Below are 27,241 nucleotides of genomic sequence, written 5' to 3'. Positions count from 1 at the left end.
GTGTGGCCCAGGGAACCCAAAAGATTGGACACCCCTGTTCCAGAAGGACAGATAACTTCACCTAAATAATAAAGGTCAGGAAAGGAAAAGCAGAAAAGTGTTTCAAGGGAATGAATTAGGAAGACATCTAAACTTGCCAGCAATAAACACACAAATTCATAAAGGAGTTGTAATAAAAGACTAAATTGGGCCAGGCGCAGTGGCTCACACCTGTAATCCCAGCACTTTGGGAGGCTGAGGCAGGTGAATCACGAGGTCTCCATGTCAGCCTGACCAACATGGTGAAACCCTGTCTCTACTAAAAATACAAAAAGTTAGCTGGGCGCAGTGGGTGGGCGCCTATAATCCCAGCTACTGAGGAGGCTGAGGCAGGAGAACTGCTTGAACCCAGGAGGCGGAGGTTGCAGTGAACCAAGATCGCGCTACTGGCACTCCAGCACGGGTGGCAGTGCAAGACCCTGTCTCAAAAAAATAAAGGATTAAATTAATGAAAGAAAAGCTAAGGTGAATAATACTGTGCTTTTGATGTTTTAGGCTGGACCAGATGATATCAGAAACTTTGACACAGCATTTACAGAAGAAACAGTTCCATATTCTGTGTGTGTATCTTCTGACTATTCTGTAGTGAATGCCAGTGTATTGGAGGCAGATGATGCATTCGTTGGTTTCTCTTATGCACCTCCTTCAGAAGACTTATTTTTGTGAACAGTTTGCCATTCAGAAACCATTGAGCAAAATAAGTCTATAGATGGGACTGAAACTTCTATTCATGTGAATATATTCAAATATGTATAACTAGTGCCTCATTTTTACATGTAATGATGAAAACTATGAAAAAATGTATTTTCTGCTATGTGCAAGGAAAAATAGGGCATTTCAAAGAGCTGTTTTGATTAAAATTTATATTCTTGTTTAATAAGCTTATTTTTAAACAAAATGTAAAAGCTCTTATTCTTAGCATTAACCTATTTTTAAAGAAACCTTTTTTGCTATTGACTGTTTTTTCCCTCTAAGTTTACACTAACATCTACCCAAGATAGACTGTTTTTTAACAGTCAATTTCAGTTCAGCTAACATATATTAATACCTTCGTAACTCTTTACTATGGCTTTTGTTATCACATCAAAACTATGCAATTGGTACATGGTTGTTTAAGAAGAAACCGTATTTTTCCATGATAAATCACTGTTTGAAATATTTGGTTCATGGTATGATCAAAGTGTAAAAGCATAATGAATACATTGGCTGCTAGTTAACATGGAATAACTTTATTCTGCAGATCATTTAAGAAGTAACAGGCCGGGCGCAGTGGCTCACGCCTGTAATCCCAGCACTTTGGGAGGCTGAGGTGGGTGAATCACCTGAGGTCAGGAGTTCGAGACCAGCCTGACCAACATGGAGAAACCCCATCTCCACTAAAAATACAAAATTGGCCGGGCATGGTGGCGCATGCCTATAATCCCAGCTACTCGGGAGGCTAAGGAAGGAGAATCGCTTGAACCCGGGAGGCGGAGGTTGCTGTGAGCCAAGATCGCGCCATTGCACTCCAGCCTGGGCAACAAGAGGGAAACTCCATCTCAAAAAAAAATGAGTAACAAAAGGAAATTATTGTTTTTGAAATACCAATTCAACTTTGTGGATTATTTTTCCTCCAAAGGAAAAGACAAAGTTTAATGGTTAGGATTTTTAAGTATTCCCAAAGATCTGAAGGGTAATAAAATGTACTGCTGGATTTTTTAAGGTGGTACCAAAAATGAATGTCTCTCTGTCATATATTTATATTAGAAATACATTGTGTTTATGTTCTGTTCATCTTTTGAATGTTTAGTATGCTATTAAGTCATTCTAAATCTTTGTATTTGCTTTTGCAAATAGGTATTTCAAAGCTCTTTTCCTAATTGGTTAAGTAAAATAAAAAATTGAGCTTTCTAGAGTATTTGCCTAATTGGGAATTAAAAAATGGAATAACAGGCCAGGCATGGTGGCTCATGCCTATAATCCCAGCATTCTGGGAGGCCGAGGCAGACAGATTATTTGAGCTCAGGAGTTTGAGACCATCCTGGGCAACGTAGCGAAACCCTATCTCTACAAAAAATACAAAAATTAGCCAGACATGGTGACACATATCTTTAGTCCCAGCTACTCTGGAGGCTGAAGTTAGAGGATGACTTGAGCCCAGGAGATGGAAGTTGCAGTGAACTGAAATCGTGCCACTGCACTTTTCAGCCTGGGTGCCAGAGCAAGACCCTAGTTAAGAAAAAAAAAAAAAAAAAAATTGTAGGTCAGTGTAAATGTGTATAGTTTTATTGCAATGTAACAAAAGCTGAAAATCAGGCAGATGTGTATTCAGTATCTAATTCAATATATCTGAGAAAAAGTACAGGAAACAGACCTTAAAATCGTAACCTACCAACTAACTTACATGCTTATAAAAGTAAAGGAGAATAACTGGCTGGGCATGGTGGCTCATGCCTATAATATCCCAGCACTTTGGGAGGCCAAGGCAGGAGGATCAGTTGAGCCCACAAGTTCAAGACTAGCCTGGGCAATGTAATGACACCTCATTTCTATTTATTAAAAAAAAATAAAAAATAAAAAATAAATAACTACAGAAGAACTTTAAAAAATTAAAAATAAGCTTACCTTGGATTCTTGGCTTAGAGTAGAGGTTTTTTTAAGTTATGTAGGAAACATTTTTGTAAAAGTTTAATGACCCACGTTAGATGCTCCAAGAACAAGCATCCCTTCCATGTATGTCTTGAAAAAGAAATCACGAAAGCATTTCTCACCAATATTCTGTGGCTTAAAAGTGTTTAGCAGAATTGGGCAGTGGGGGTGGCAGTGTGCTTTTCTTATATTAATAATATTTACATCCAATACACTGAATCTTCCTTTAGAGGTAAGACTTTAATATCTACACTGTAAATATTTGGTTTATTTGGCACTACTGTAAGTTTCATTTTTACACAAAGCTCTTATTATAAATCAAAATAAAAATTGTAGTTTCTTGTATGATTTTTTGTACTCATTCATTCCTGTTAAGCTGCCAAAAATTAAAGTGCAATATTGTATATTTTTAAGAACAAATTTAAAATAGAATTTTGATGTTTCTCAGATCACAAGAAATACAAATCTATATAGTATAATAAAATCAGCAAAAAAATCAACTAATGTCTCTCATTATTTGAAATTGAAATTGGTAATGGTTGCAATGGTCATTATAAAATGAATTATTTATATGTGTGAGGGAAAATAAAATTTGAACAAATTATTTGGACACATGAATTACTAGATTATTATAGGCTTATGTGTATAATATTCAGAGAACAAAATGTTTTCTAAGTTTCAAGTTTATCTTTTCTCTCATAGCATAAGCCTTTTAGGAAAATGTATACCCTTCGAATAACCATTTCATGGTTATTATCAAAATATACCAGAAGGTCTAAATGAAGACTCTATAACATCTTTCATGTTACCCATACCTCCTATATGGTATAAAATAGGGCTTCCCAACCATTGTTGCCTCATAATACACACTGAAAATTACCAGATTTGTCACACTTGGGGAATAGGTGCCCAACGATGCAAGCAGTGGTAGCAGATCCTCTGTGTGAAGTTTTCATATGCAGTTTACAAAGAAAGCCAGCAAACTGTTCAGATATAATTTAAGAGGAGTTAGCATTTGAACGGGGGCTTAAATATTCTGAATTTTTACCATTGAAAAATTTATCATTACCAATATCTTTAGCATGTTTGTAACAAATACAGTGATTTTCCACAGTCAAATGATACTACAGTACACAAACATTTTATAAGTCATTCTTTTGTATATAATGTACTCTATTAAAAGGAATAGATATGCAGGAGCATTTTTGGTAATGCTGTAATGACCTTTTCAATACAGTGTTAAAACTAATAACTTCATCCCTCATACAAGCAGTTTGGAAATTAAGTCTGTTTTTGAAGTGGGATTTCCCATTCATTCATTTATCGAGACTGTCTCACCCTGTTGCCCAGGCTGGAGGGCAGTGGTGCAATTTCAGCTCACTGCAACCTCCATCTCCCAGGTTCAAGTGATTCAGCCTCCTGAGTAGCTGGGACTACAGGCATGCACCACCACACCCAACTAATTTTTGTATTTTTTAGTAGAGACAGGGTTTGGCCAGGCTGGTTTGGAAATCCTGGCCTCAAGTGATATGCCTGCCTCAGCCTCCCAGAGTGCTGGGATTACAGGCATGAGCCACCATGCTAGGCCTGGAGGAGGATATAACAATTCTAAATATATGTGCACCCAACACTGGAGCACCCAGATTAATAACAAAGCAAATATTACTAGGTCTAAAGAGAGATACAGACAGCAATACAATAATGGGGAATTTCAATATCCCCCTCTCAGTATTAGATCACCTAGAAAGAAAATCAAGAAACATTGAATTTAAACCGGACTTTAGGCAAATAGACCTGTCAGATATTTACATAACGTTGTATCTAACAACTGCAGAATATATATTCATTTCATCAGCACATAGAACATTCTCCAGAATAGACCATATGTTAAGCTACAAAACCTCAACAAATTTTTTTAAATCAATGTATCATGTATCTTCTCAGACCACAATGGAATAAAACCAGGAATCCATACCAAGAATAACTTTGGAGAGTGTAAATATGTGGAAATTGAACAACATGCTCCTGGATGACTGACCATTGGGTCAACAAAGAAATTAGGACGGAAGTGGAGAAAAAATTTTTGAAACAGATGAAAATGGAAACATGACATACCAAAACCTGTGGGATGCAGCAAAAGTAACAGTAAGAGAAGCTTATGGTAATAAATGCCTACATCCAAAAAGTAGCAAGGTTACAAATTAACAATCTAACAATGTACTTCAAGGAACCAGGAAAAGCAAGAACAAACAAAACCCAAGATGAGCAGAAGAAACAATAAAGATCAGGGCAGAACTAAATGAAATAGACTAAACAATATAAAGGATCAATGAATTAAGTTAGTTCTCAGAAAAGATAAAATTGATAAAGAGACTAAACAATATAAAAGATCAATGAATTAAGTTGGCTCTCGGAAAAGATAAAAATTGATAAACTGCTAGCGAGACTAGCCAAAAAAATAAGAGAAGACCACCCAAATAATGAGAAATGAAAAAGGAGACATCACAACTGATACCACACAAATAGAAAAGATTATCAAATTATTATGAACAACTATACATAGGAAAACCTAGGGCCGGGTGCAGTGGCTCACGCCTGTAATCCCAGCACTTTGGGAGGCCAAGGCGGGTGGATCATGAGGTCAGGAGATTGAGACCATCCTGGCTAACACGGTGAAACCCCATCTCTACTAAAAATACCACTGCACTCCAGACTGGGTGACAGAGCGAGACTCTGTCTCAAAAAAAAAAAAAAAAGAAAAAGAAAAAGAAAACTGAGAAGTGGATAAATTCCTGGAAACATAAAACCTACCAAGATTGAATCAGGAAGAAATGGAATACCTGAATGGACCAGTAATGAGTAGCAAGATTGAATCAGTAACAAAAAGTCTCCCAACAAAAAAAAGCTTATGACTAAATGGAATCACAGCCAAATCAAAATGATAATACACCACAACCAACTGGAATTTATACTTGATCCTATGTCAAGTATATGTAACAGATGCAATGATGGTTCAACATATGCAAATCAATACACATGATACATCAACAGAATGGAGAAAACACATGATCATCTCAATAGATGGAGAAAAAGCATTTCATAAAATTCAACATCCCTTTGTTATAAAAACCCTCAACAAAACAAGGCATAGAAGGAATATACCTAAAAATAATAAAGGCCATATATGATAAACCCAGAGGTAATACAATAAATGGAAAAAGTTGAAAGCCATTTCTTTAAGAACTGGAACAATACGAGGACGCCCATTTTCACTACTTCTATTCGACATAGTTCTGGAAGTCATAGCCAGAGCCATCAGGCAAGAGAAAGAAAAAGCATCCAAGTTGGAAAAGAGTAAATTAGGCCGGGCGCAGTGGCTCACACCTGTAATCCCAGCACTTTGGGAGGCTGAGGCAGGTGGATTGCTTGAGGTCAGGAGTTTGAAACCAGCCTGGCCAACATGGGGAAACCCCATCTCTACTAAAATACAAAAATTAGCTAGTCATAGTGGTGGGTGCTTGTAATACCAGCTATTCGGGAGGCTGAGGCAGGATAATTGCTTGAACCCAGGAGGGAGGCAGAGGTTGCAGTGAGCTGAGATGGCCCCACTACACTGCAGCCCGGGTGACAGCGAGACTCTGTCTCAAAAAAAAAAAAAAAAAAGGAAGTTAAATTGACCCTCTTCACTGATGATTTTTTTTTTCTTTTGAGACATAGTCTTGCCCTCATGCCCAAGCTGAAGTGCAGTAGTGCAATCACGATTTGCTATAGCTCAATCTCCCAGGCTCAAGTGATGCTCCCACCTCAGCCTCTCAAGTAGCTGGGACTACAGGCACACACCTGTAGTTTATCATATAGCCAGTCATGCCTGGCTAACTTCATTTTTAGTAGAGATGAGGTATTCCTATGTTGCCCAGTCTGGTCTCAAACTCCTGACCTCAAGCAGTCCTCCCTCCTCAGCTTCCCAAAATGTTAGGATTACAGGCATGAACCACCACACCTGGCCTGATCCTACAGCTAGGAAAACCTGGCCACGCACAGTGGTTCATGTCTGTAATCCCAGCACTTTAGGAGGCCAAGGCAGGCAGGTCACTGAGTCCAGGAGTTGAAGACCAGCCTGGCTAACATGGTGAAACCCTGTCTCTACAAAAAAATAAAAAATTATCCAGGCATGTTGGTACACGTCTGTAGTCCCAGCTACTTGGGAAGCAGAGGTGGGAGGATTGCTTGAGCCCAGAAGGTCGAGGTTGCAGTGAGCTGTGATTACACCACCAATGCACTCCAACCTGGGCTGCAGAGTGAGACCCTGTCTCAAAAAAAAAAAAAAAAAAAAAAGAAAGAAAGAAAGAAAAAAAGTAGAAGACTCCACCCCAAAACTCTTAGGTTTGATAAATGAATTCTGTAAAATTGCAGGATACAAAATCAACATACTAAAATCAGTAGCTTTTTTTTTTTTTTTTTTTTTTAACCAGAGCCTCACTCTGTTGCCCAGGCTGAAGTGCAGTGGCGCAATCTCAGCTCACTACAACCTCTACCTCCTGGGTTTAAGTGATTCTCCTGCCTCAGCCTCCCAAGTAGCTGGGATTACAGGTGACTGTCACCACGCCCGGCTAATTTTTAGTAGAGACAGGGTTTCACCATGTTGGCCAGGCTTGTCTTGAACTCCTGACTTCAGGTGATCCACCTGCCTTGGCCTCCCAAACTGTTGGGATTACAGGCATGAGCCACCTCACCCGGCCAGTAGCATTTTTATACACCAATAATGATCTAGCTGAGAAAGCAAGTAAGAAGGTAGTTCCATTTACAATAGCAACAGAGCAGCAGCAACAACCAAAAAACACCTAGGAATAAATTTAAATAAGGGGGTGAAAGATCTCTACAAGGAAAACTACAAAACACTGATGAAAGAAATTGAATATGACACAAATGGAAAAACATCTCATGGATCATGGATCAGAAGAATATCATTAAAATGACCATGATGCCCAAAGCAACCTATAGATTGAATGCAATTCTTACCAGAATTAGAAAAGCTATCCTAAAATTTATATGGAACCAAAAAAGAGCCTGAATTGCCAAAGAAAGCCTGAGCAAAAAGAGCAAAGCTTGGCTGGGTGGCTCACACCTGTAACCCCAGCACTTTGGGAGCCCAAGGCAGGAAGAAGACTTGAGCCCATGGCAATGAAGAGAGACTCCATCTCTACAAAAAATTTTAAAAACTAGCCAGGCATGGTGGCATGTGCCAGTAATCCCAGCTTCTTGGGAGGCTGAGGCAGGAGAATCGCTTGAACCTGGGAGTCCAAGGCTGCAGTGAGTTGTGATCACTCCACTGCACTCCAGCCTGGGTGACGGTGCAAGATCCCATCTCAAAAAAACAAACAAAAAGAAAAAAAAAAAAAACAAAGCTGGAGGCATCATTACCTGATTTTAACATATATTACAAGGCTGGCTGGGTGTGATGGCTCACACCTGCAATTCTAGCACTTTGGGAGGCTGAGATAGGCAGGTTGCTTGAGCCCAGGAGTTCGAGACCAGCCAGGGCAACATAGTGAGACCCTGTCTACAAAAAAATACAAAAAAAATTAGCCGGGTGTGGTGGTGCACACCTGTAGTCCCAGCTACTCGGGAGGCTGAGGCAGAAGGATCTTCTAATAGATTTTTCTGTATTTAATACATCCTTTAAAATACCTGTTAAGTCAGGTGTGGTTAGTCCCAGCTATTGCAGAGGCTGAAGTGGGAGGATACATTAAGCCCAGGAGATGAAGGTTGCGGTGAGCTGAGATGGCACCACTGCATTCCAGGCTGGGTGACAGAATGAGACCGTGTCTAAAAATTTTTTTTTAATTATCAGATGAAAACATGTCATGGCAAAAATAAAATTTAAAAATTAAAATTAAAAGAAAGCTTTGAAAAAAAAATTTTAAAATAAAAAATTGGCCAGGTGTGGTGGCTCACGCCTGAAACCCCAACACTTTGGGAGGCCAAGGCAGGTGGATCACCTGAGGTCAGGAGTTTGAGACCAGCCTGGCCAACATGGGGACACTCCATCTCTACTAAAAATACAAAAATCAGCCAGGTATGGTGGCAGGCGCCTGTAATCCCAGCTACTCAGGAGGATGAGGCAGAAGAATCGCTTGAACCTGGGAGGCGGAGGTTGCAGTGAGATGAGATCACACCATTGCACTCTAACCTGGGAGACAAGAGCAAAACTCCGTCTCAAAATAATAATAATAATAATAAAATAAAAACAAAAAATACAAAATGAAAGGTTTGTATTTCTCAAAACTCAAAAACTCATAAGACAATATGTAAGAGCCGTTCATTTTGCTGCATATTAATTATACCTCAATGAAAAATACTAAAAGGCAAAAAAACTATATTAAAGGCAAAAGTAAAAATAATTCATAATTCTACCACCTTAATATTTGAGCCATGTTACCAGATTGCATGTAACTTGTTTCTGCTGTTTAGTGATGTTTTGCAAGAGTAAAGTACTGTAAGTATGTAGCAATAAGCAACAATGACATTTTGACTCTAGATATCACTATCATTTTCAGAGAGTTTGCAATGTATAAAAATGTGCCGAATTATTAAGGTTTTAAATTCCGATTTTAGGTCTAACAGATTTTTTTTCTAAGAGTCTCACTTTGCTACCTAGGCCAGAGTCCAGTGGTGCAATCATAATGCACTGCAACTTCCCAGTTCAGTCTCCCTAGTAGCTGGGACTACAGGTGCATGCCACCACACCTGACTGTGCAGATATTTTATAGGATGTATTAAATACATAAAAATCTATTAGAAGATTTTGCTGGACTCGGTTGATATAAAATTATTACTCTGGTGCAGAAATGAACAATGTTATGCTATGAACTGATTAAAATCAAAACTTTAAAATATCTGGATGCAGTGGCTCATGCCTGTAATCCCACCACTTTGGGAGGCTGAGGAAGGCAGTTCACCTGAGGTCAGGAGTTCAAGACCAGCCTGGCCAACATGGTGAAACCCCAACTCTACTAGAAATTCCAAAATTAGCCAGGCGTGGTGGCATGTGCCTGTAATCCCAGCTGCTCGGGAGGCTGAGGCACAAGAATTGCTTGGACCCAGGAGGCAGAGATCATGCCACTGCACTCCAACCTGGGCAACACAGCGTGACTTCATCTCAAAAAAACTTTAAAATATATAGATACCTTCTAGAAGAATTTATTCTACTTTAAAATGCAATGGCCATCACCAGACCATAGCCTATTCCCATATAAAATTGTAGTTATTACCACAGAATTGTAGTACAAGACAATTTGAACATCCTCCTTGTTGTTGTAAATGGATTTCTACTCCCAAAACATATTTTATCTCACAACTAAAATAGATTATATTCTCCCAGAGAAACAAACTCGGAGATGTTTTGCCACCCCTATTATATATGAAAAGGGATGACCGCAATTACTTTTTCATGGAAAACGATTCAACCCAATGCAATGGAACAGAGTTCATAACTGTATCAAGGACACTAAAGGTCGAGGCTGGGTACGGTGGCTCATGCCTGTAATCCCAGCACTTCGGGAGACTGAGGTGGATGATTGCTTGAGCCCAGGAGTTTGAGACCAGCATGGGAAACAAAATGAGACCCCTGTCTCTACAAAAAAAAATTTAAAAGTTTGCCAGGCATGGTTGTAGTCTCAGCTACTTGAGAGGCTGAGGTGAGAGGATGACTTGAGCCAGGAGATTGAGACTGCAGTGAGCCCTGATTGGGCCCCTGCACCCCAGTCCTGTGACAGAGGTAGACCTTGTCTCAAAAAAAAAAGGAAAAAAAAAAAAAAAGGGAGACCGGGCGCGGTGGCTCACGCCTGTAATCCCAGCACTTTGGAAGGCCGAGACGGGCGGATCACGAGGTCAGGAGATCAAGATCAACCTGGCTAACGGTGAAACCTCCTCTCTACTAAAAATACAAAAAATTAGCCGGGCGTGGTGGCCGGCACCTTGGCCTCCCAAAGTGCTGAGCCAGGTGCGTGAGCCACCGCACCTGGCCAACTTCAGTAATATTTAAGTACTGTACAATTCATCGATTTAAAATATACAGTTAACTGGCTTTCAGTAGATTCAGAGTTGTGCAACTATCACCACAATCAATTTTAGATCATTTCCATCACTTCTAAAAAAAAACCTGTGTGAATTCATGAACAACAAAAAAATATGGCACACACACAATGGAATATTATTCAGCCTTAAAAAGGAAGGAAACTCTAACATGCTACAACATGGATGAAACTGGAAGAAGTTCGGCAAAGTGAAATAAGCCCGTCACAAATGGATGAATACTGTATGATTCTATTTACATAAGGTACCTGGAGTAGCCGAATTCAAGGAGGCAAAGAATGATGGTTGCCAGGGGATGAGGAAGAGAAGAATGGGGAGTTATTTAATGTATATGGAGTTTCAGTTTGGGAAAATGAAAACGGTTCTACAGATAGTGGTGATGAGTGCACAGTGTGAACGTAGGTAGTGTAACTGTACACTTTAGGATGGTTAAAATTGTATATTTTATGTATATTTTACCACAATTTAAAAAGAACAAGAAATCCCATAGGCATTAGCAATCATTCTGCATTCTCAACCAGTCTCTGGGCAACCACAAATTTGCTTTCTCTCTTTATAGATTCTCCTATTCTGGACATTTCATATAAACGAAATTACACAACATATGGCCTTTCGTATCTGGCTTCTTCCACTTTACATAGTGTTTGCCAGGTTCATCCATGTTGCAGCATGTATTAGTGTCTCATCCGGTTTTATGGCCAAAACCATTCCATTGTATGGCTACACCACAGTTATCCATTGATCGGTGATGGGCATTCATATTTCCACTTTGGGGCTACTATGAATAACACTATGAACATTCGTGTAGAAGTTTCTGTGTGAACGTATGTTTTCAATTATCTTGGGTGTATTTATAAATACCTACGAGTGGAACTGCTGGTCATAGGGTAACTTTATGTTGAGTCCTTTGAGGGAATACTGGAATGTCTTCCAAAGTGACTAGACATTTTGCATTCCCTGAAGCTGGGTTTTGAATTTTTTAAACATCAACACCTTTGGCCTGAGATAACAAAAACCAAACGTACCCCTATCTTTTCTTTGCTTCGCTGGGAGGGAGTAAGAGTGAAGAAATTAAAACGTAGGGAAAGAAGCCCGGCTAGTCCCCCTGCGGACCGGAGGGCGCGGGCGGTCCCGGCAAGCCCTGCGCAAGCGGCCCACAGCTGGTATATATGCGCATGCGCGCTAGGGCTCCGCTCCGCCCGCGCTGCAGGCGGCGAGCAACCGCTGCCGCGCTCGGTGGGAGTCAAGGTGGGTGCAAAGCACTACAGCGCTGGGGTCCCCCTAACTCGAGGTCGCCGCTGTCACTGGGAGGGGTCCTCATGAGTCTGGACTCGCTTTCATCCGCTTTGGTGTGAAGTGTTTTCCTGCCATCTTCCCCTCACCGGTTCATCCTGGTGCTGACAGGGCACGGAGAGGAGACAGAATCCGCGTGCAGCAACACTCGGTGTTCGTTAGACTAAGGGAAGACAGGGAATTAGAATTTTATCCCTGTTCCCTCACTTAACTCTTTTCCACAGGCTTCTATGTCTTTTCCCGACTTACTCTGCTTCCGTGAAAACGCGTCCACTCCCCAGGGCCTCCGCTTTACGCAGTGACACCCAGACTTAGCTCTCTTTTGATGCCACCGAACGCCAGGCCCTGATTTGTGGCCCGCTCCTGCTTACATCTATCAGGGAATCCCAAGGTTCCTCAAAGTCAGAATATCTCAAGGGAACTTTTCCTCACGTCCTTACGCTTCTCCTTGGGCTCCGTATTTCTATTAGAGCAGCAGCATCCACCCATACACATATTAAAACCCCACAGCTTTCGATTACTCTTCTCCGTATTGTAGACTGATCACCAGGTCCAGTGTGCAATCTTTAAAATTCTGGAATCGATCTCCCCCATTTCATTTCGTTCCTAATGCCCTGGATCAGGTCATCCACCTTGTAGGAATATATCACAATAGGTAGAAACTGATTATCAGCTCTCCCGCTATTCCAACCTACTTTCCACATTGGCAGCAGGCACAGGTTTCCAAAATAAAAATCTGACTATGGGCTAGGCCTAGTGGCTCATACCTGTAATCCCAGCACTTTCGGAGGACGAGACAGCTACCCAAGCGTTGGAGACCAGCCTGGGCAACATAGTAAGACCCCATCTCTATAACAAAATTAAAAATTATCTGGATGTGGTGGCGCGTGCCTGTAGTCCCAGGCAGAGAAGGGAGGATAGCTTGAGCCCGGTAGGCAAAGGCTGCGGCAAGCTGAGATCACACCACTGCACTCCAACCTGGGCAACATAGTGAGACCCTGTCACACATAAATCTGACTATAATACTCCCTACCCTTAAAAAAAACTTTGATGGCTTCTCTTTGCCCGTATAATCTTCAAAAGCGTGCATAATCTGGCCTCACCCAACCATTTAATTACCAATAGTCTCCCTTCATTCCACCCCAGAAACCTAATGTTCTAGTGCAGCAAAGATGTGATGTTCTGAACACAACACACATTTTGAGATCATTGTACTTATGGCCACAGAGAAATAAACGCTAAAGTTTCACTTCTATGTTGTAGTGAAAAAGACAGTCTCAATTAGTTTTCTTTGGAAAGTAGCCTGAACTCCACGTAACGGGTGTGTGGATCCAGTAGTGTAAAACTGATAATGGGGGTGGGAGGTGACCTCTATCTCTGGAACTCTTTCTCTTCACCTCTCCTCCAATTAGTGAAATAGTCATCTATCAAATGTCACCTTAAAGTAGAATTCATAGCTGCTTCTCTAGGACCCCACTGTCTTCAATGAAAATGTTTAAAATAATAGAAAATGTTATGACCCATATACGAGGATGACCCCAAATTTTGTGAAATATTTCATATATGTTGTTCCTTCCATGCTACCTGGTATATTCATATTTCTATTACAGCACTTAAATTGCTATGTAACTGTTTACATATATGTCTTCTCTCACTGAACTCTTTCTGAAGGATAGGGACCACGTTTTACTCATCTTAGTATTCTTAGTGCCTAGGACAATCTAGTATCCAACCTATAGTAGGCGCCAAATAAATATTTGGTAATGAGGCCGGGTGCGGTGGCTCACACCTGTAATCCCAGCACTTTGGGAGGCCAAGGCGGGCAGATCACTTGAGGTCAGGAGTTCGAGACCAACCTGGCCAACATGGTGAAACCCCGTCTCCACTAAAAATACAAAAACTAGCTGGGCCGGGTGACACGTGCCTGTAATCCCAGTTACTTGTGAGACTGAAGCAGGAGAATTGTTTAAACCCAGGGGGTGAAGATTGGAGTGAGCCAACATAGTGCCACTGCACTCCAGCCTGGGCGACCGAGTGAGACTCCATCTCACAAAAACAGACAAACAAACAAACAAAAAACTGGTAATGAGTGAATAATGTATTAGTCTTTATTTCTGATTTCTCTATCTCTGCCTAGCAACTTCTTGAAAGGCAGGATCCAATCTTAATCATTTTATTTTTAGCACCTATTAATCATTTTATTTCTAGCACCTGTTACAACTACTGACATATATTGTTTCCAGTTAGTATTTGCTGTCTTTCAATGAATTTCACGTATTCCATTCTTTACTCATTACTGTGGTTTAATGTTTTATGTTGGTCACTAACATAAGATTTAAAATTGGAGGGGCTTTCATCATCTGATACAACACTTTCGTGTCCTGCGGATAAAGATACTGAGCCAAGAGAGGTCAGATGATTTCCCCATAGCAATCAGGAAATGCTGGATCTAGAACCAAGTTCTCAGGTTTCCCAGGTTAATACTCATTCTACTATATTTTGTTACTTAGATTGAATTTATAAAACAACTTTTACCAGTTTCATTTTTTAAACAACACCTGCAAAGGACCCTCATCATCAGATACTGTTTATCTCAAACGTTTTTGGGAGCACCTCTGTTAAGAGACATTTGAGATTCCTGTTTTAAAGTTTTCAATCTTGTGAAGGATCTCATAACAATCTGGATAAAAATGTTACTTGGGCTGGGTGCAGTGGCTCACACCTGTAATCCCAGCATTTTGGGAGTCCAAGGCAGGTGGATCACGAGGTCAGGAGATCGAAACTATCCTGGCTAACACAATGAAGCCCCGTCTCTACTAAAAATACAAAAAATTAGCCAGGTGTGGTGGCACACACCTGTAGTCCCAGCTACTTGGGAGGCTAAGGCAGGAGAATCGCTTGAACCTGGGAGGCAGAGGGTGCAGTGAACTGAGATCACACCACTGCACTACAGCCTGGGCAACAGAGCGAGACTCCATCTCAAAAAAAAAGAAAAGAAAGTTATTTGGCAAAAGAAAACAACGTTTTGTTTTTCTTTGGGTAGGAATGTTTTTAAGTTGGAAGTTTTGCCTAGTTTTAGTTCACTGTCAAGTTTAATAATTTGTGAAGTCTTATTAGAGATTTTCAAAAATAAAATTAATTTTATTTCTAGGTTTTCACATCCTTTCTATGAGTTTCGCCATCTGTAGCTTTTACCAACAATTGTGGTTTAATCAATTAGAAATAGAGACGAGTTATTAACCAGGAGAAAATGTCAAATCTAAAAATGAAAGAGGCGGCCCTCATCTATCTTGACAGAAGTGGAGGCCTCCAAAAGTTTATAGATGATTGCAAGTACTACAATGGTACGTTCAGCAAAGGTGAGTAATTTTTAAAACTTTCAAATAAACTCCTACACATAGCTATCCTGACTTTTACATTTGTATATTTTCACAGATTCAAAACAAAGCTATGCTGTCTATCGATTCAAAATTTTAATAAATCCCTCTGATGTTGTTGAATTAGATGCTGAGCTTGGAAATCACATTTTACACCAACCTTTAAAAGCAGCTGAAGTTTTTCAATCAGTAAGTCAAAAAAAAAAAATTTTTGTGCCACACGGAATTTTTGGTAACTTTTTTTGTTTGTTTGAAATCACAGGTCTGTTTTATTGCTGTTAAGACTCTCTCATTAATTGGACAATTGCAGACTGAAACACAAGTAAGTTTTAGTTAAATTTAACTAAGCAATCTCAGGTACAAATTTACGTGATGACTGTAAAAAGATATTTTTATATTCATAGACTTTTTATTTAAAAGGATAGTACTTTTTTCAAAGTTCAATAGAATATCTTACATATGCATCTTTATGTCTCATATTATCCCTTATAACATTAAACACTTTTTTTTTTTTGAGATGGAGTCTCGCTCTGTCTCAAGGCTGGAGTGCAGTGGTGCAATCTTGGCTCACTGCAGCCTCTGCCTCCTGGGTTCAAACAATTCTTCTGCCTCAGCCTCCCGAGTAGCTGGGATTACAGGTGCCCACCACCACGCTCAGCTAATATTTTTATTTTTAGTGGAGACGGGGTTTCACCATGTTGGCCAGGCTGGTCTCAAACTCCTGACCCCATGATCCGCCCACATTGGCCTCCTGAAGTGCTGGGATTACAGGTGTGAGCAACCACGCCTGGCCAACATTAAACACTTGTATAATAAAACTTTTCAAACATACCCAAAAGTAAAGGGAATAATACAGTGAACCTTCATATATCTACCACTCAACTCAGATTCAATATTATAATATTTTTTCATACCTGCATCATGAATTTTTTTTCTGAAATATTTTAAAGCAAATCCCCGGCATTCTGTTATTTTATCTCTACATACTTTAGTATCAACCTGTAAAAATTATGAACATTTTTCTTTTTTCTTTTTTTGAGAAGGAGTTTCACTCTTGTTGCCCAGGCTGGAGTGCAATGGCGCGATCTCGACTAACCACAACCTGCACCTCCCGGGTTCAAGCAATTCTCCTGCCTCAGCCTCCCAAGTAGCTGGGATTACAGGCATATGCCACCACGCCTGACTAATTTTGTATTTTTAGTGGAGACAGGGTTTCTCCATGTTGGTCAGACTGGTCTCGAACTCCCAACCTCAGGTGATCTACCCGCCTCGGCCTCCCAAAGTGCTGGCATTACAGGCATGAGCCACCATGCCTGGCTGTGGACAATTTTGTTATGTAACCAGAATGTTATCACCCCTACACAAGTAACAATAATTCCTTGATATTATCTAATGTCCAGTTTACATTTAAATTTGCCCAATTGTTTCAAGAATATCTTACAGTAGGGTTTGTTCCAAATCAGGACCAAAACAATGTTCACACATTATAATTGGTTCTTACATCTCACTAAGTCTCTTTCAGTCTAGAGCCATTTCCTCTCCCTCCCTTTTTAGACCATTAACTTTTTGAAGAAACTAATTGTCCTATGTTATATAATCTTGATTTCTCTAATTGCTTCCTTGTAGGGTTATTTATCTTATTTCCCTAACCTCATATTTCTAAAATAGAAGTTGACTGTAAAAGCTTTTTAGATTCCAATTCAAATCACTTGACAAGAACACATAATAGTTAGTGTAATGTATTACATATTGTGCTATATCAGGAGGATAGAGTATCTATCGTTGCACTTTTAATAGTGTCACAATTGATTAGTGGGTTCCTGTGATGTCATTCCCTTCTCTCCATTATACAATTTCCCGTCAACTTTCACCTAATGGTTTTAGCAGCCACTGATGTTCATTGCCTAGAATTCGTTATTTCATTAGGAGTTGCAAAATTGCAATTTTTCTAATTTTAGCATTCTTTCTGAATTAGCTGAAATTCTTCTGTAAGACTAATTTTCTCTCATCAGCTAGTTAGTTACTCTGAAATATAAGTTGTACAGGAAAGGCAGGGTAAATGATTCTTTGCCTTTAATAAAGAGTAATGAGTTGAAATCTAGCAGCCTCCAATAATGACCAATTTTTGGGGGGAGGTTCCTTTTTTAAATATGAGGAACTCATGAACTTTTAAATATATACAATATGTTTCAATGAGTCTCTGTCATTCCTTTTGATGCTCATATTATCCTACCTTTTGTCATTGGGGGTCCCTTCAAGGTTGCTCCTATGTCTTTTTGACACAGGCCATTTGTTAGAAGATACCGCAAGTTCATCTCTTATATTTTCTATCCCAGGCCTGAAATCAGCCATTTCCCCCAAGGAATCCTGATTCCTTTTAGTGAGAAAAGATACTTAACAAGAGATCACAATCTGGACACTAGGCATGCTTCTTTGCTATTTGGTTGACTTTTTTTTTTTTTTTTTTTTTTTTGAGACAGAGTCTCTCTCTCTCTCGCCCAGGCTGGAGTGCAGTGGCACAGGCTCGGCTCACTGCAAGCTCCGCCTCCCGGGTTCATGCCATTCTCCTGCCTCAGCCTCCCGAGTAGCTGGGATTACAGGGGCCCGCCACCATGCCCGGCTAATTTTTTGTATTTTTAGTAGAGACGGGGTTTCACCATGTTAGCCAGGATGGTGTCTATCTCCTGACCTCATGATCTACCAGCCTTGGCCTCCCAAAGAGCTGGGATTACAGGCGTAAGCTACCACGCCTGGCCCTGGTTGACATTGCTTTTTAAGTCTTTTCAGTGGATATGGTCAGAAATTGTGTATATTTAAGGAAAAATTTAAAGTTCATAATGCTATTTTCAATTAAAATGTTAGATTACAGGATTTTTACTTCTTTAATTTTATACTTGAATATCATTTCTCTAATGCTTAAAATTTTGATTCCTAAGAACATTAACATATCATTACTTGACTTACTCTATAATATACTTACTATATTGTAATACAAGTCAAATTGGATTTTCAATTTTCATTAATACCATTTTTATGTTCTTATTAGATTAATATAGTGCTGAAATTAACACATTTACCTCCCCTGCCAAGTTATGGTCTTGATCTGTGTGAATTTCCACTTGATTATACATCTCAGAGATTTTATATAATGCAAGGAATTGTGATTGCAATGACAACTGTAACCAAGTATACACAAGGTGCAAGATTTCTTTGTTCAGATGAAGCATGCCCTCTTTCAAAAGGTAAATATTAAAAAGGTAAATCAAAGCATTAAGCAATTGGCTAGGCATGGTGGCTCACACCTGTAATCCCTTCACTTTGGGAAGCTGAGGAGGATCACCTGATCTCAGCAGTTTGAGACCAGCCCAGGCAACATGGAGAAACCTCATCTCTACAAAAAATACAAAAATTAGCCCAGCATAGTGGCACATGCCTGTAGTCCCAGCTATTCAAGAGACTGAGTTGGGAGGATTGCTTGGGCCAGGGAGGTCGAGGCTTCAGTGAGCTGTGTTCATGCCACTGTACTCCAGCCTGGATGACAAAGAGAGACCCTGTCTAAAAAAATAAATAAATAAATAAATTGAACAATTTATTGTTTAATCCTAAATCATATTTACAATTAGTTATAAAATACAAAATAGAAAAAATTTGAATAAAAATTTTATATCCGAATGTTTATATATTTACTTTGCATAATCTTGAAATGCATTTTTTCTCCTTTTCTCTGCCACCCCCATCCTAACAAGTGCACCTATATTGCTGAAGTACTTGCTCTTATTACACATTATTTCATGACGTTGTGAATGAAACATTTAATGTCCTCTCTCAACCCTTTGGCTTAACTTCAGTTTAGTCCTTCTCCAGGACTTCAAAATTATCCCCGCCACCTCTAACTGGGGTTGATTGACCCTCCTGTCTTCTCTCTGAACACTCTGCAAATGAATACCACAGGTGGAAATTACCTGTTTCTCACTGCCACATATAGAAATTGTGTGCTTAAGCATCCATATTGCCAGTGCCTTAGCACAGTGCCTTGCAAAAAACAGCTGTTAACTGTTAATTGAACTACCCTGAACTCAAGTGCAAAACTGAATTAATTCCATTTTGAATTAGACTAATTTTAAAGGACTGAAATAGCTACAATCTGTTAGTGTCAGTAATAAAAGAAAAAAGAAAATGTAAAATTAAAAAATTAAAAAATAACAATAACAAAAGAAACAAAATAGATAGCTAAATCTGAAAGCAAATGTATCTTACCACTGTTTTCTTTCAGGATTTCAGTATATAAGAGTGCATGTGCCTGGTGCTACAGAATCTGCAACGATAAGAAATGACTTTTTGTGTAATCTATGTGCATCTTCACTTCAAGAAGACAGAAAATTTAGAGTACTTGGTGGTAATATGCATTTACATTTTGTAATTACAATTTTAAAAATAGTGTCTGATATTTCAATATGGAAATTAAATTAAATATATATTCTAATATCTAATTCTTTTTTGCTCTTTGCTTTAAGATAAACAAATAGTTGAAATAATTGCCACAAAGGCACTTCATGCTTTTCAAGGACATTCTAACAACCAGCCATTTAGGTTTCAATCTGTTACAATTTTCCTAAGAGGTAAGTGAATTCTGTTTGAACTCAAAATAAATTGCTATAAGTATGTAATTGGCTGGGCACAGGGGCTGGCTCATGCCTGTAATCCCAACACTTTGGGAGGCTGAGGTGGGAGGATCACTTGAGGCCAGGAGTTTGAGACCAGCTTAAGCAATATAGTGAGACCCCATCTCTATAAAAAATTTAAAAATAAAAAATTAGCTAGATGTGGTGGCATGTGTCTGTAGTCCTAGGTACCTGAGAATCTAAGGTGGGAGGGTGGGAGGATCGCTTAAGCCCAGGAGTTGGAGGCTGCAGTGAGCCATGATGGTGCCACAGCACTCCAGTCTGGGCAACCGAGACCCTGTCTCTAAAAAAATAAAAAAACACTGGCCAGTGCAGGCGCGGTGGCTCAAGCCTATAATCCCAGCACTTTGAGAGGCTTAGGAGGGTTGATCACCTGAGGTCAGGAGTTCAAGACCAGCCTGGCCAACATGGTGAAACTCCATCTCTACTAAAAATACAAAAATTAGCCAGGCTTGGTGACGGACACCTGTAATCCCAGCTACTCAGGGTGCTGAGGCAGGAGAATCGCTTGAACCCGGGAAGCAGAGGCTGCTGTGAGCCATTATCATGCCACTGCATACCAGCCTGGGCAACACAATGGGACTCCATCTCAGAAAAAAAGCCATTGACTTGTTTATGCTTATAAGTATAAATGGTACTTCTATATCTTAAGAATCACAAGTCATTTAATTCTTGAGTGTTTTAAAAGAGTCATATTTAGTTAATATATCAATTATTCATTCAGTCATACAACACTTACTTAAAATGATATTAGGACCTACTGTGTCCCAAGCACTGAGCTAAGTCCCAGGGCCACAGTTGTTTTAAGACAATGGGATCTCCTATTGTCCTGTGTGTGTGTCTTACATAAATATTGGAGTTATTGTTCAGCTCTCTGGGGCTAGAGAGAAAAGAGAAAAAAAGGAAGACCACTCTGATCACAGAGATAAGTTAACCCTTGCTCCTTCCTGTAAACCTTTCTTTCATAGCTTTACAACCAACCAACTTCTAACTGTGGCATGGAGGATCAAAATTTTTTATGTGTTTTTTAAAATAAATTTTGAACTCATGCAAAGTGTTGCCCAAACTCTAGGTATGAGAGAGGAACCTAGTATAATACAGAGGGTAGACTTTGTAGGTAGGCAAACCTAAATGTGAATTTCAGTTCTGCTTCTTACTGTTTAGCTTTGTGCAAGCCATGTAACCTCTCGGTTTCTTCATATATAAAATACAGATAAGAATATCTTACAGGCTGAGCATGGTGGTTTACACCTGTAATCCCAACACTTTAGGAGGCTGAGGCAGGAGGATTGCTTGAACCTTAGAATTTGAGGTTACAGTGAGCTGATTGTGCCACTGCACTACAGCCTGGGCAACAGAGCAAGACTTAGTCTCAAAAACAAACAAAAAAACACATATTTTATAGTTAAATAATGTTTTTACAAGTACTTACATGTATTGTAGACAGTAAAATTATTTTCCTCTCAAATAAAATGATCACTTATAAGGTCATTTTTATTAACATTCCTTTTCATTGAATGGAAAAATGTTTCATCTTATATGGAATAATTTTATTTTCTTTTGACCATGTTATAGAAGAGTGTCTAGTTGCTATATCACATGCTTCTCGAAGTTAAATTCATCATTGCAAATAAGAATCAAAATTTATCAGCAATAAAATTGCATCAGTTTATATTATTAGTGTCACTTTATATGGATATTATGCTAAACAAAAATACTCCTAACTCAACTACTGAATTGTTACTAGTTCTGGATCTTTGAACCATATGTTCATGTACAAAGTTCATTTAGTGAATATGCATTTTCTTCTGTTTTTAATAATTTTAGATGAATCAGTGAATAAAATGAATATAGGAAATGAATATAAAATTATTGGAATTCCAACCTGTGTAAAAGCTTCACAAACTGCTGTCTGTATAGAAGCAAATAGCATAACTTTTTGTAATTCAAAAGGTAAGGAAAATTTTAGTATTATATATTAACAAATATTTAAATTTAAATCTATTTGTTCCGCAGATAAGTATTGTTTGCCTATGTGCTAGGCATTCTTTTAAGCACTAAGAATACAGTTGTAAACAGGACAGTCAAAGTTTCTGCTCTTAAATCATATGGCAGACAGTCAATAAACATGTAAAGTAAGCAAAAGACAATTTCAGATAATAAGTACATGAAGGAAATAAAACAGGATAATGTTGTGGAAACTTTCTAGCATGCAGGACTCCTTTCTTTGGGCTAAGCCTTATTTTAAGTTTTAAAATAATTAATAATGAGAAAAATGTTTCAGGATTAGAGATTAGTCAAAGGATTTTTCTATACCACTAGCCAAGGCAATTCTGGGTTAACTGTTGTGGTCTGAGAAGGAGAGCTCAATAAAATAGCATCCTTGGCTGGGCGCTGTGGCTCACACCTGTAATCCCAGCACTTTGGGAAGCCAAGGTGGGCAGCTCACGAGGTCAGGAGTTCAAGACCAGCCTGGCCAAGATGGTGAGACCCGCCACCCCCCCCCCACCCCCCGTCTCTACTAAAAATACAAAAGTAGCAAGTAGCCAGGCGCGGCGGTGGCAGGTGCCTGTAATCCCAGCTACTTGGGAGGCTGAGGCAGGAGAATCGGTTGAACCTGGGTGGCAGAGGTTGCAGTGAGGCAATATTGCACCACTGCACTCCAGCCTGGATGATAGAATGAGACTCCGTCTCAAAAATAAAAATAAAAAAATAAAAAAAAAAAGCATCCTTTTCCTCAACTGAATTCTGAACCAAATCAAGAAATAAGATAAAGGCAGATGAGGACCAAAATATCACCTTTATTACTGATAATTTCCTTTACCAACTCCAACATGCGTTAGCACTATGTAAACAAAAGTGGAGAGCAGACCTGTTCTTTCAACTTGGCTCACAAGTATCTAAATATAGAAAAGGCTGGTTAAATCTTGAATAGAGTTGGATTTTTTTGTAATCTGTATGTTCCCTGAATGGGCTATATATATTCAAAGTGATCCCCAAATGCAGAAGGACCTGAGAAACCAAAGCAGGCAGACAAGTCCAGCTTGTCATTATAGGATGGTTTTACTGGGGAACTTAAGGACAGAAGCATGATCTTGGGCAGCCGCAAGACAGGTAGATCTCCATGCTATTACCCCCAGACCCAGGAATTATATAGGGAAGGAGTACACATGCTTCAGAGGGATTGGATAGGAATTGATCTAAGGACAGGATTTACAGTAAGTATTAATTTATCAAGGTTGATTGATCTAAGGGCAGGATTTATGATAAGTATGTGCTCTTGCTTGAGGAACAATAGATCAACTGGCAATCTCCCAGCATTCACAGATCTGGGGTTTATCAGAAGTCAACATGGCAGATTAGCTTCCAAGATGAAGTTTCTTTTCTTTTTCTTTTTCTTTCTTTTTTTTTTTTTTTGTTTTTTTGAGACGGAGTCTTGCTCTGTTGCCCAGGCTGGGGTACAGTGACGCTATCTTGGCTTACTGCAACCTCCACCTCCTGGGTTCAAGGGATTCTCCTGCCTCAGCCTCCTGAGTGGCTGGGATTACAGGTGCTCACCACCACGCCCAGCTAATTTTTGTATTTTTAGTAGAAACGGGGTTTCACCATGTTGACAAGGCTAGTCTCGAACTCCTGACCTGATCTGCCCACCTCGGCCTCCCAAAGTGCTGGAATTACAGGCATGAGCCACCACGCCTGGCCCAGGATGAAGTTTCTTTGGCTTCCATACTGTGGGTAATCATCAGTAGTAATAGACACCCAAGTTGAATTTAAATGCAAGTAGATTCTAAATACTTCTACTTTCTTGAAGAGAAAAGCTTCTTAAAAGAACAAAAATGTTAAAGAAAGAAAGCACTGATGAATTATAGAGGGTTTAGTGATCTTTTAAATATTTTCTGCTAAGTGTTTTAGAATTTATTGATTTGGTAGCAGAACATGACTTTTCTGTAGATGGAGAGTGTGCTTTCTTATGCTGAACTCCAGAATGAGACATATTTAACTACCCAAATGTGGCAAGAGCTAGACTAAAGTAGGCCTCTCTTAGTCCATGGGCATGGATGAGTTAGAGGAAATCATTGCTTTTTGATGGCAGCCCAGAAAGAAGGAGAATGGGACTAGGTTATACATGCACAGCTGTTCCACCACATTACCAATTGGATAAATCACTCATTCCTTTCAGGAGGTGGAGGGTGAGAGGATGGAGAAGATCTAGAATTTTGCAGTATACTACAGTACAGTGCTTTCAAAGTAGTGGAATGTAAATCTTTCTGTTTAACAGCAACATTCAAATATTTCCCATTCTGCTTATTATTCCTCTTTGAAGGTGATACATAGAAATATAGGAGCAAACACAGCAATGCAGGCACTCCATGTACTGGTTTGCTCACATAGATCTTAAAAGGAGAAGAATGAGGGATTTGCCTGCAACCCACAGCCAATCTATGTGGACACAAAGGGTGACTTCTTCCTTGTATTACATTCCCTGAGGTAGAAATGGTAAACTAGCATGACCTCGAATAATAATTTAATATCATTCTAAGAATTTAAAGGCCAAGCATGGTGGCTCAGGCCTGTAATCATAGCCCTTTGGGAGGCCAAAGCAGGGGAATCAGTTGAGGCCAGGGGTTCAAGACCAGCCTGGGAAACATAACAAGATCCTGTCTCTAAAAAAAAAAGAATATGGTATTATTAGAACTATAATTTGATAACATTTTAGATAAAGGGAGTCAAATATCTATAATGTTGTCTTGTTTTAAACCCCTTTCTAATATATATGTTAATATTTACTTTCAGTTCCTTCAGGAATTAGTGACAATTTCAGGTGTCTCCTCTCCTTAACTTCCAGCTCATGCTGGAAGTTTACAGCAATTCTTGCCAATATCTTTGCATCACAAATTACCCCTCCTGGAACTTACAATTTGCTCAAGCTCTGTTTGTTGATGAGTCTAGTACAGACAACTGACCGTAACAAGGAACTGGAAGATTGCCTGGATATTTTAATTTTAACAAGTGATACTCTACTCATAGACAGGTAAATACGTGACATGAATTTTTACAAATATTAATTGGTCACAGATTTGCATACATCCTTTCCATGAGCATTATTAAAAGAAGAATATTTAGAATTTTTCTGAGCCAATATAAGTACTTAAATCAATCTTTATCAATAAAATTCAAAACCTTTGAAAGATAAATTGATAACTGATAAGTCGAATTACTCCAATTTTCAAACCATTTCCTCACTCAGACCTTTGTAAATAATTGCATCCTTCCCAGCCTTCCTTTCCCCTTATCCCTAGCTCTGTATGCTGTTTCTGTACTTTATTTTGAATAATCTTCCCCCTAAGGAACAAACTAACCATTTTCTTATTTTTCTTCAATATTCCATCAATAATATTGACTCACTGCATCCAAATAAGGCTGTCAGAAGTGTCATAATTACTGTTTGGGGGGAATATCATCCTAACTTTGGAGTAAGCCTCTACTTAGCATTTTGTGGCTCCCCACTAGCAAGTACCCTTTCCTTAAAAAGTTGCTTAAATATTCACAAAGCTAGGAATAAACTCCTTATTTAGTATCTTGTATGCAGTTTCAAAGCAAAAAATAAATTTACAAAATGAATTTAAAATAAAAAAATAAAATTCAAATTAACAGTAATTTAATTGAACAGATTATGTTTTGCTAAAATTAAATTGCCACTGGTGATGTAAATATGGTACCAAATGCCCAGATTGTACCACTTTATTCTTCTACTGGCAGAATATGAGAGTATTTGTTTCCTCACAGCCTCACCAACTCTGGGTATTATCAAACTTATATTTTTGTTATCATTATTTTTTGAGACAGGGTCTCACTCTGTCACCCAGGCTGGGATGCAGTAGCATGATCATGACTCACAACAGTGTCAACCTCCTGGGCTCAAGTGAACCTCCATCCTCAGCCTCCTGAGTAGCTGTGACTACAGGTGCACACCACTACACTGGGCTAATTTTTACATTTTTTATATAAACAAAGTCTCCCTATGTAGCTAAGGCTGAACTCCTGGGCTCAAGCGATCCTCTCACCTCATTATAAACTTTAAAATTTTGCAATCTGGGCTGGGCGTGGTGGCTCAGGCCTGTAATCCCAGCACTTTGGGAGGCCGAGGCAGGTGGATCATGAGGTCAGGAGATTGAGACCATCCTGGCTAACATGGTGAAACCCCATCTCTACTAAAAATACAAAAAACTAGCCAGGCGTGGTGGCACGCACCTGTAGTCCCAGCTACTCAGGAGGCTGAGGCAGGAGAATTGCTGGAACCCAGGAGGCGGAGGTTGCAATGAGCTGAGATCACACCACTGCACTCCAGCCTGGGCGGCAGACACTCTGTCTCAAAAAAAAAAAAACAAATTGCCATCTGATAGGTAGAAAATTGTATTTTATTTTAATTTGCATTTATTTAATTGGAAATAATTTTGGCATCATATAAAACTTATTAAATATGTATTTTTTTCTATGAACCTTCCATTCTTGATCATTGTTTTTGTTATGTTGTGTTTTTTTATTGATTTTTGATGCATGTAAATTGAGGCCTTTCTCTCTTTTTCTGTTTGCCATTAATCTTTTGACATTTTTAAATGATATTTGGGGCTCTGTGAGAGATTGGTTTGTTTTTTCTTTTTAGGTAAAATTTACACACAGTGAAAGAATCAGATCTTATTATCACTAAAAACACTGAGTTTTGACAAATAACATACACTCCTTTAATCACCACAACAATGAGATATAGAACATTTCTATCACCCCAGAAATTTCCCTCCTTCCCTCTTCCAATCAGTTCCTATCTTCACTGGTGATTTCTGTCACCATAGATTAATTTTCCTGTTCTTGAACTTCAGATAATGAAATCATACAGTGCATCCTCTTTTGGGTCTACTGTCTCTTACTCAATGAAATATTTTTGAATTGATCCAATTGTGTACATCAGTAGTTCATTGTTTCTGTTGATGAGTAGCATTTCATTATACAAATGTTCCAAAATTTGTTTATCTGTTCTCATAGTGGAAGTCATTTGGTTTTGCATGTTTTGACTATTACTAATAAAGCTGCTGTAAACATTCTTGCACAAGCCTTTTTGTGGACATGTAT

General features: G+C 39.1%; 2 protein-coding genes across 10 annotated transcripts in view; both read left to right on the top strand.

Annotated features, from left to right (window-relative positions):
• LOC104668803 (serine/threonine-protein kinase Sgk3) overlaps positions 1-3,167 on the top strand; it is a 194,785-nt gene extending 191,618 nt beyond the window's left edge. For all 9 annotated transcript variants that reach the window (XM_030937860.1, XM_030937862.1, XM_030937861.1 and 6 more), the window contains one exon: positions 535-3,167. In XM_030937860.1, coding sequence (XP_030793720.1) covers positions 535-705 — 171 coding nt within the window. In that variant the 3' untranslated portion in view covers positions 706-3,167. The remainder of the gene's footprint in view (positions 1-534) is intronic.
• Positions 3,168-11,961: 8,794 nt separating this feature from the next.
• The window catches only part of MCMDC2 (minichromosome maintenance domain containing 2), a 50,934-nt gene continuing 35,654 nt past the window's right edge, over positions 11,962-27,241 (top strand). Inside the window, exons 1-9 of the mRNA XM_030937305.1 lie at positions 11,962-12,009; positions 15,206-15,398; positions 15,490-15,620; positions 15,694-15,753; positions 18,478-18,673; positions 19,705-19,827; positions 19,946-20,050; positions 21,941-22,066; positions 24,908-25,145. Coding sequence (XP_030793165.1) covers positions 15,305-15,398; positions 15,490-15,620; positions 15,694-15,753; positions 18,478-18,673; positions 19,705-19,827; positions 19,946-20,050; positions 21,941-22,066; positions 24,908-25,145 — 1,073 coding nt within the window. The 5' untranslated portion in view covers positions 11,962-12,009; positions 15,206-15,304. The remainder of the gene's footprint in view (positions 12,010-15,205; positions 15,399-15,489; positions 15,621-15,693; positions 15,754-18,477; positions 18,674-19,704; positions 19,828-19,945; positions 20,051-21,940; positions 22,067-24,907; positions 25,146-27,241) is intronic.

This window comes from Rhinopithecus roxellana, chromosome 9 (genome assembly GCF_007565055.1).
Source record: "Rhinopithecus roxellana isolate Shanxi Qingling chromosome 9, ASM756505v1, whole genome shotgun sequence".
In the NCBI taxonomy this organism is placed as follows: domain Eukaryota; kingdom Metazoa; phylum Chordata; class Mammalia; order Primates; family Cercopithecidae; genus Rhinopithecus; species Rhinopithecus roxellana.
Note: the sequence above shows the minus strand (reverse complement) of the source record. Positions and strands in the feature narration are given on the sequence as shown.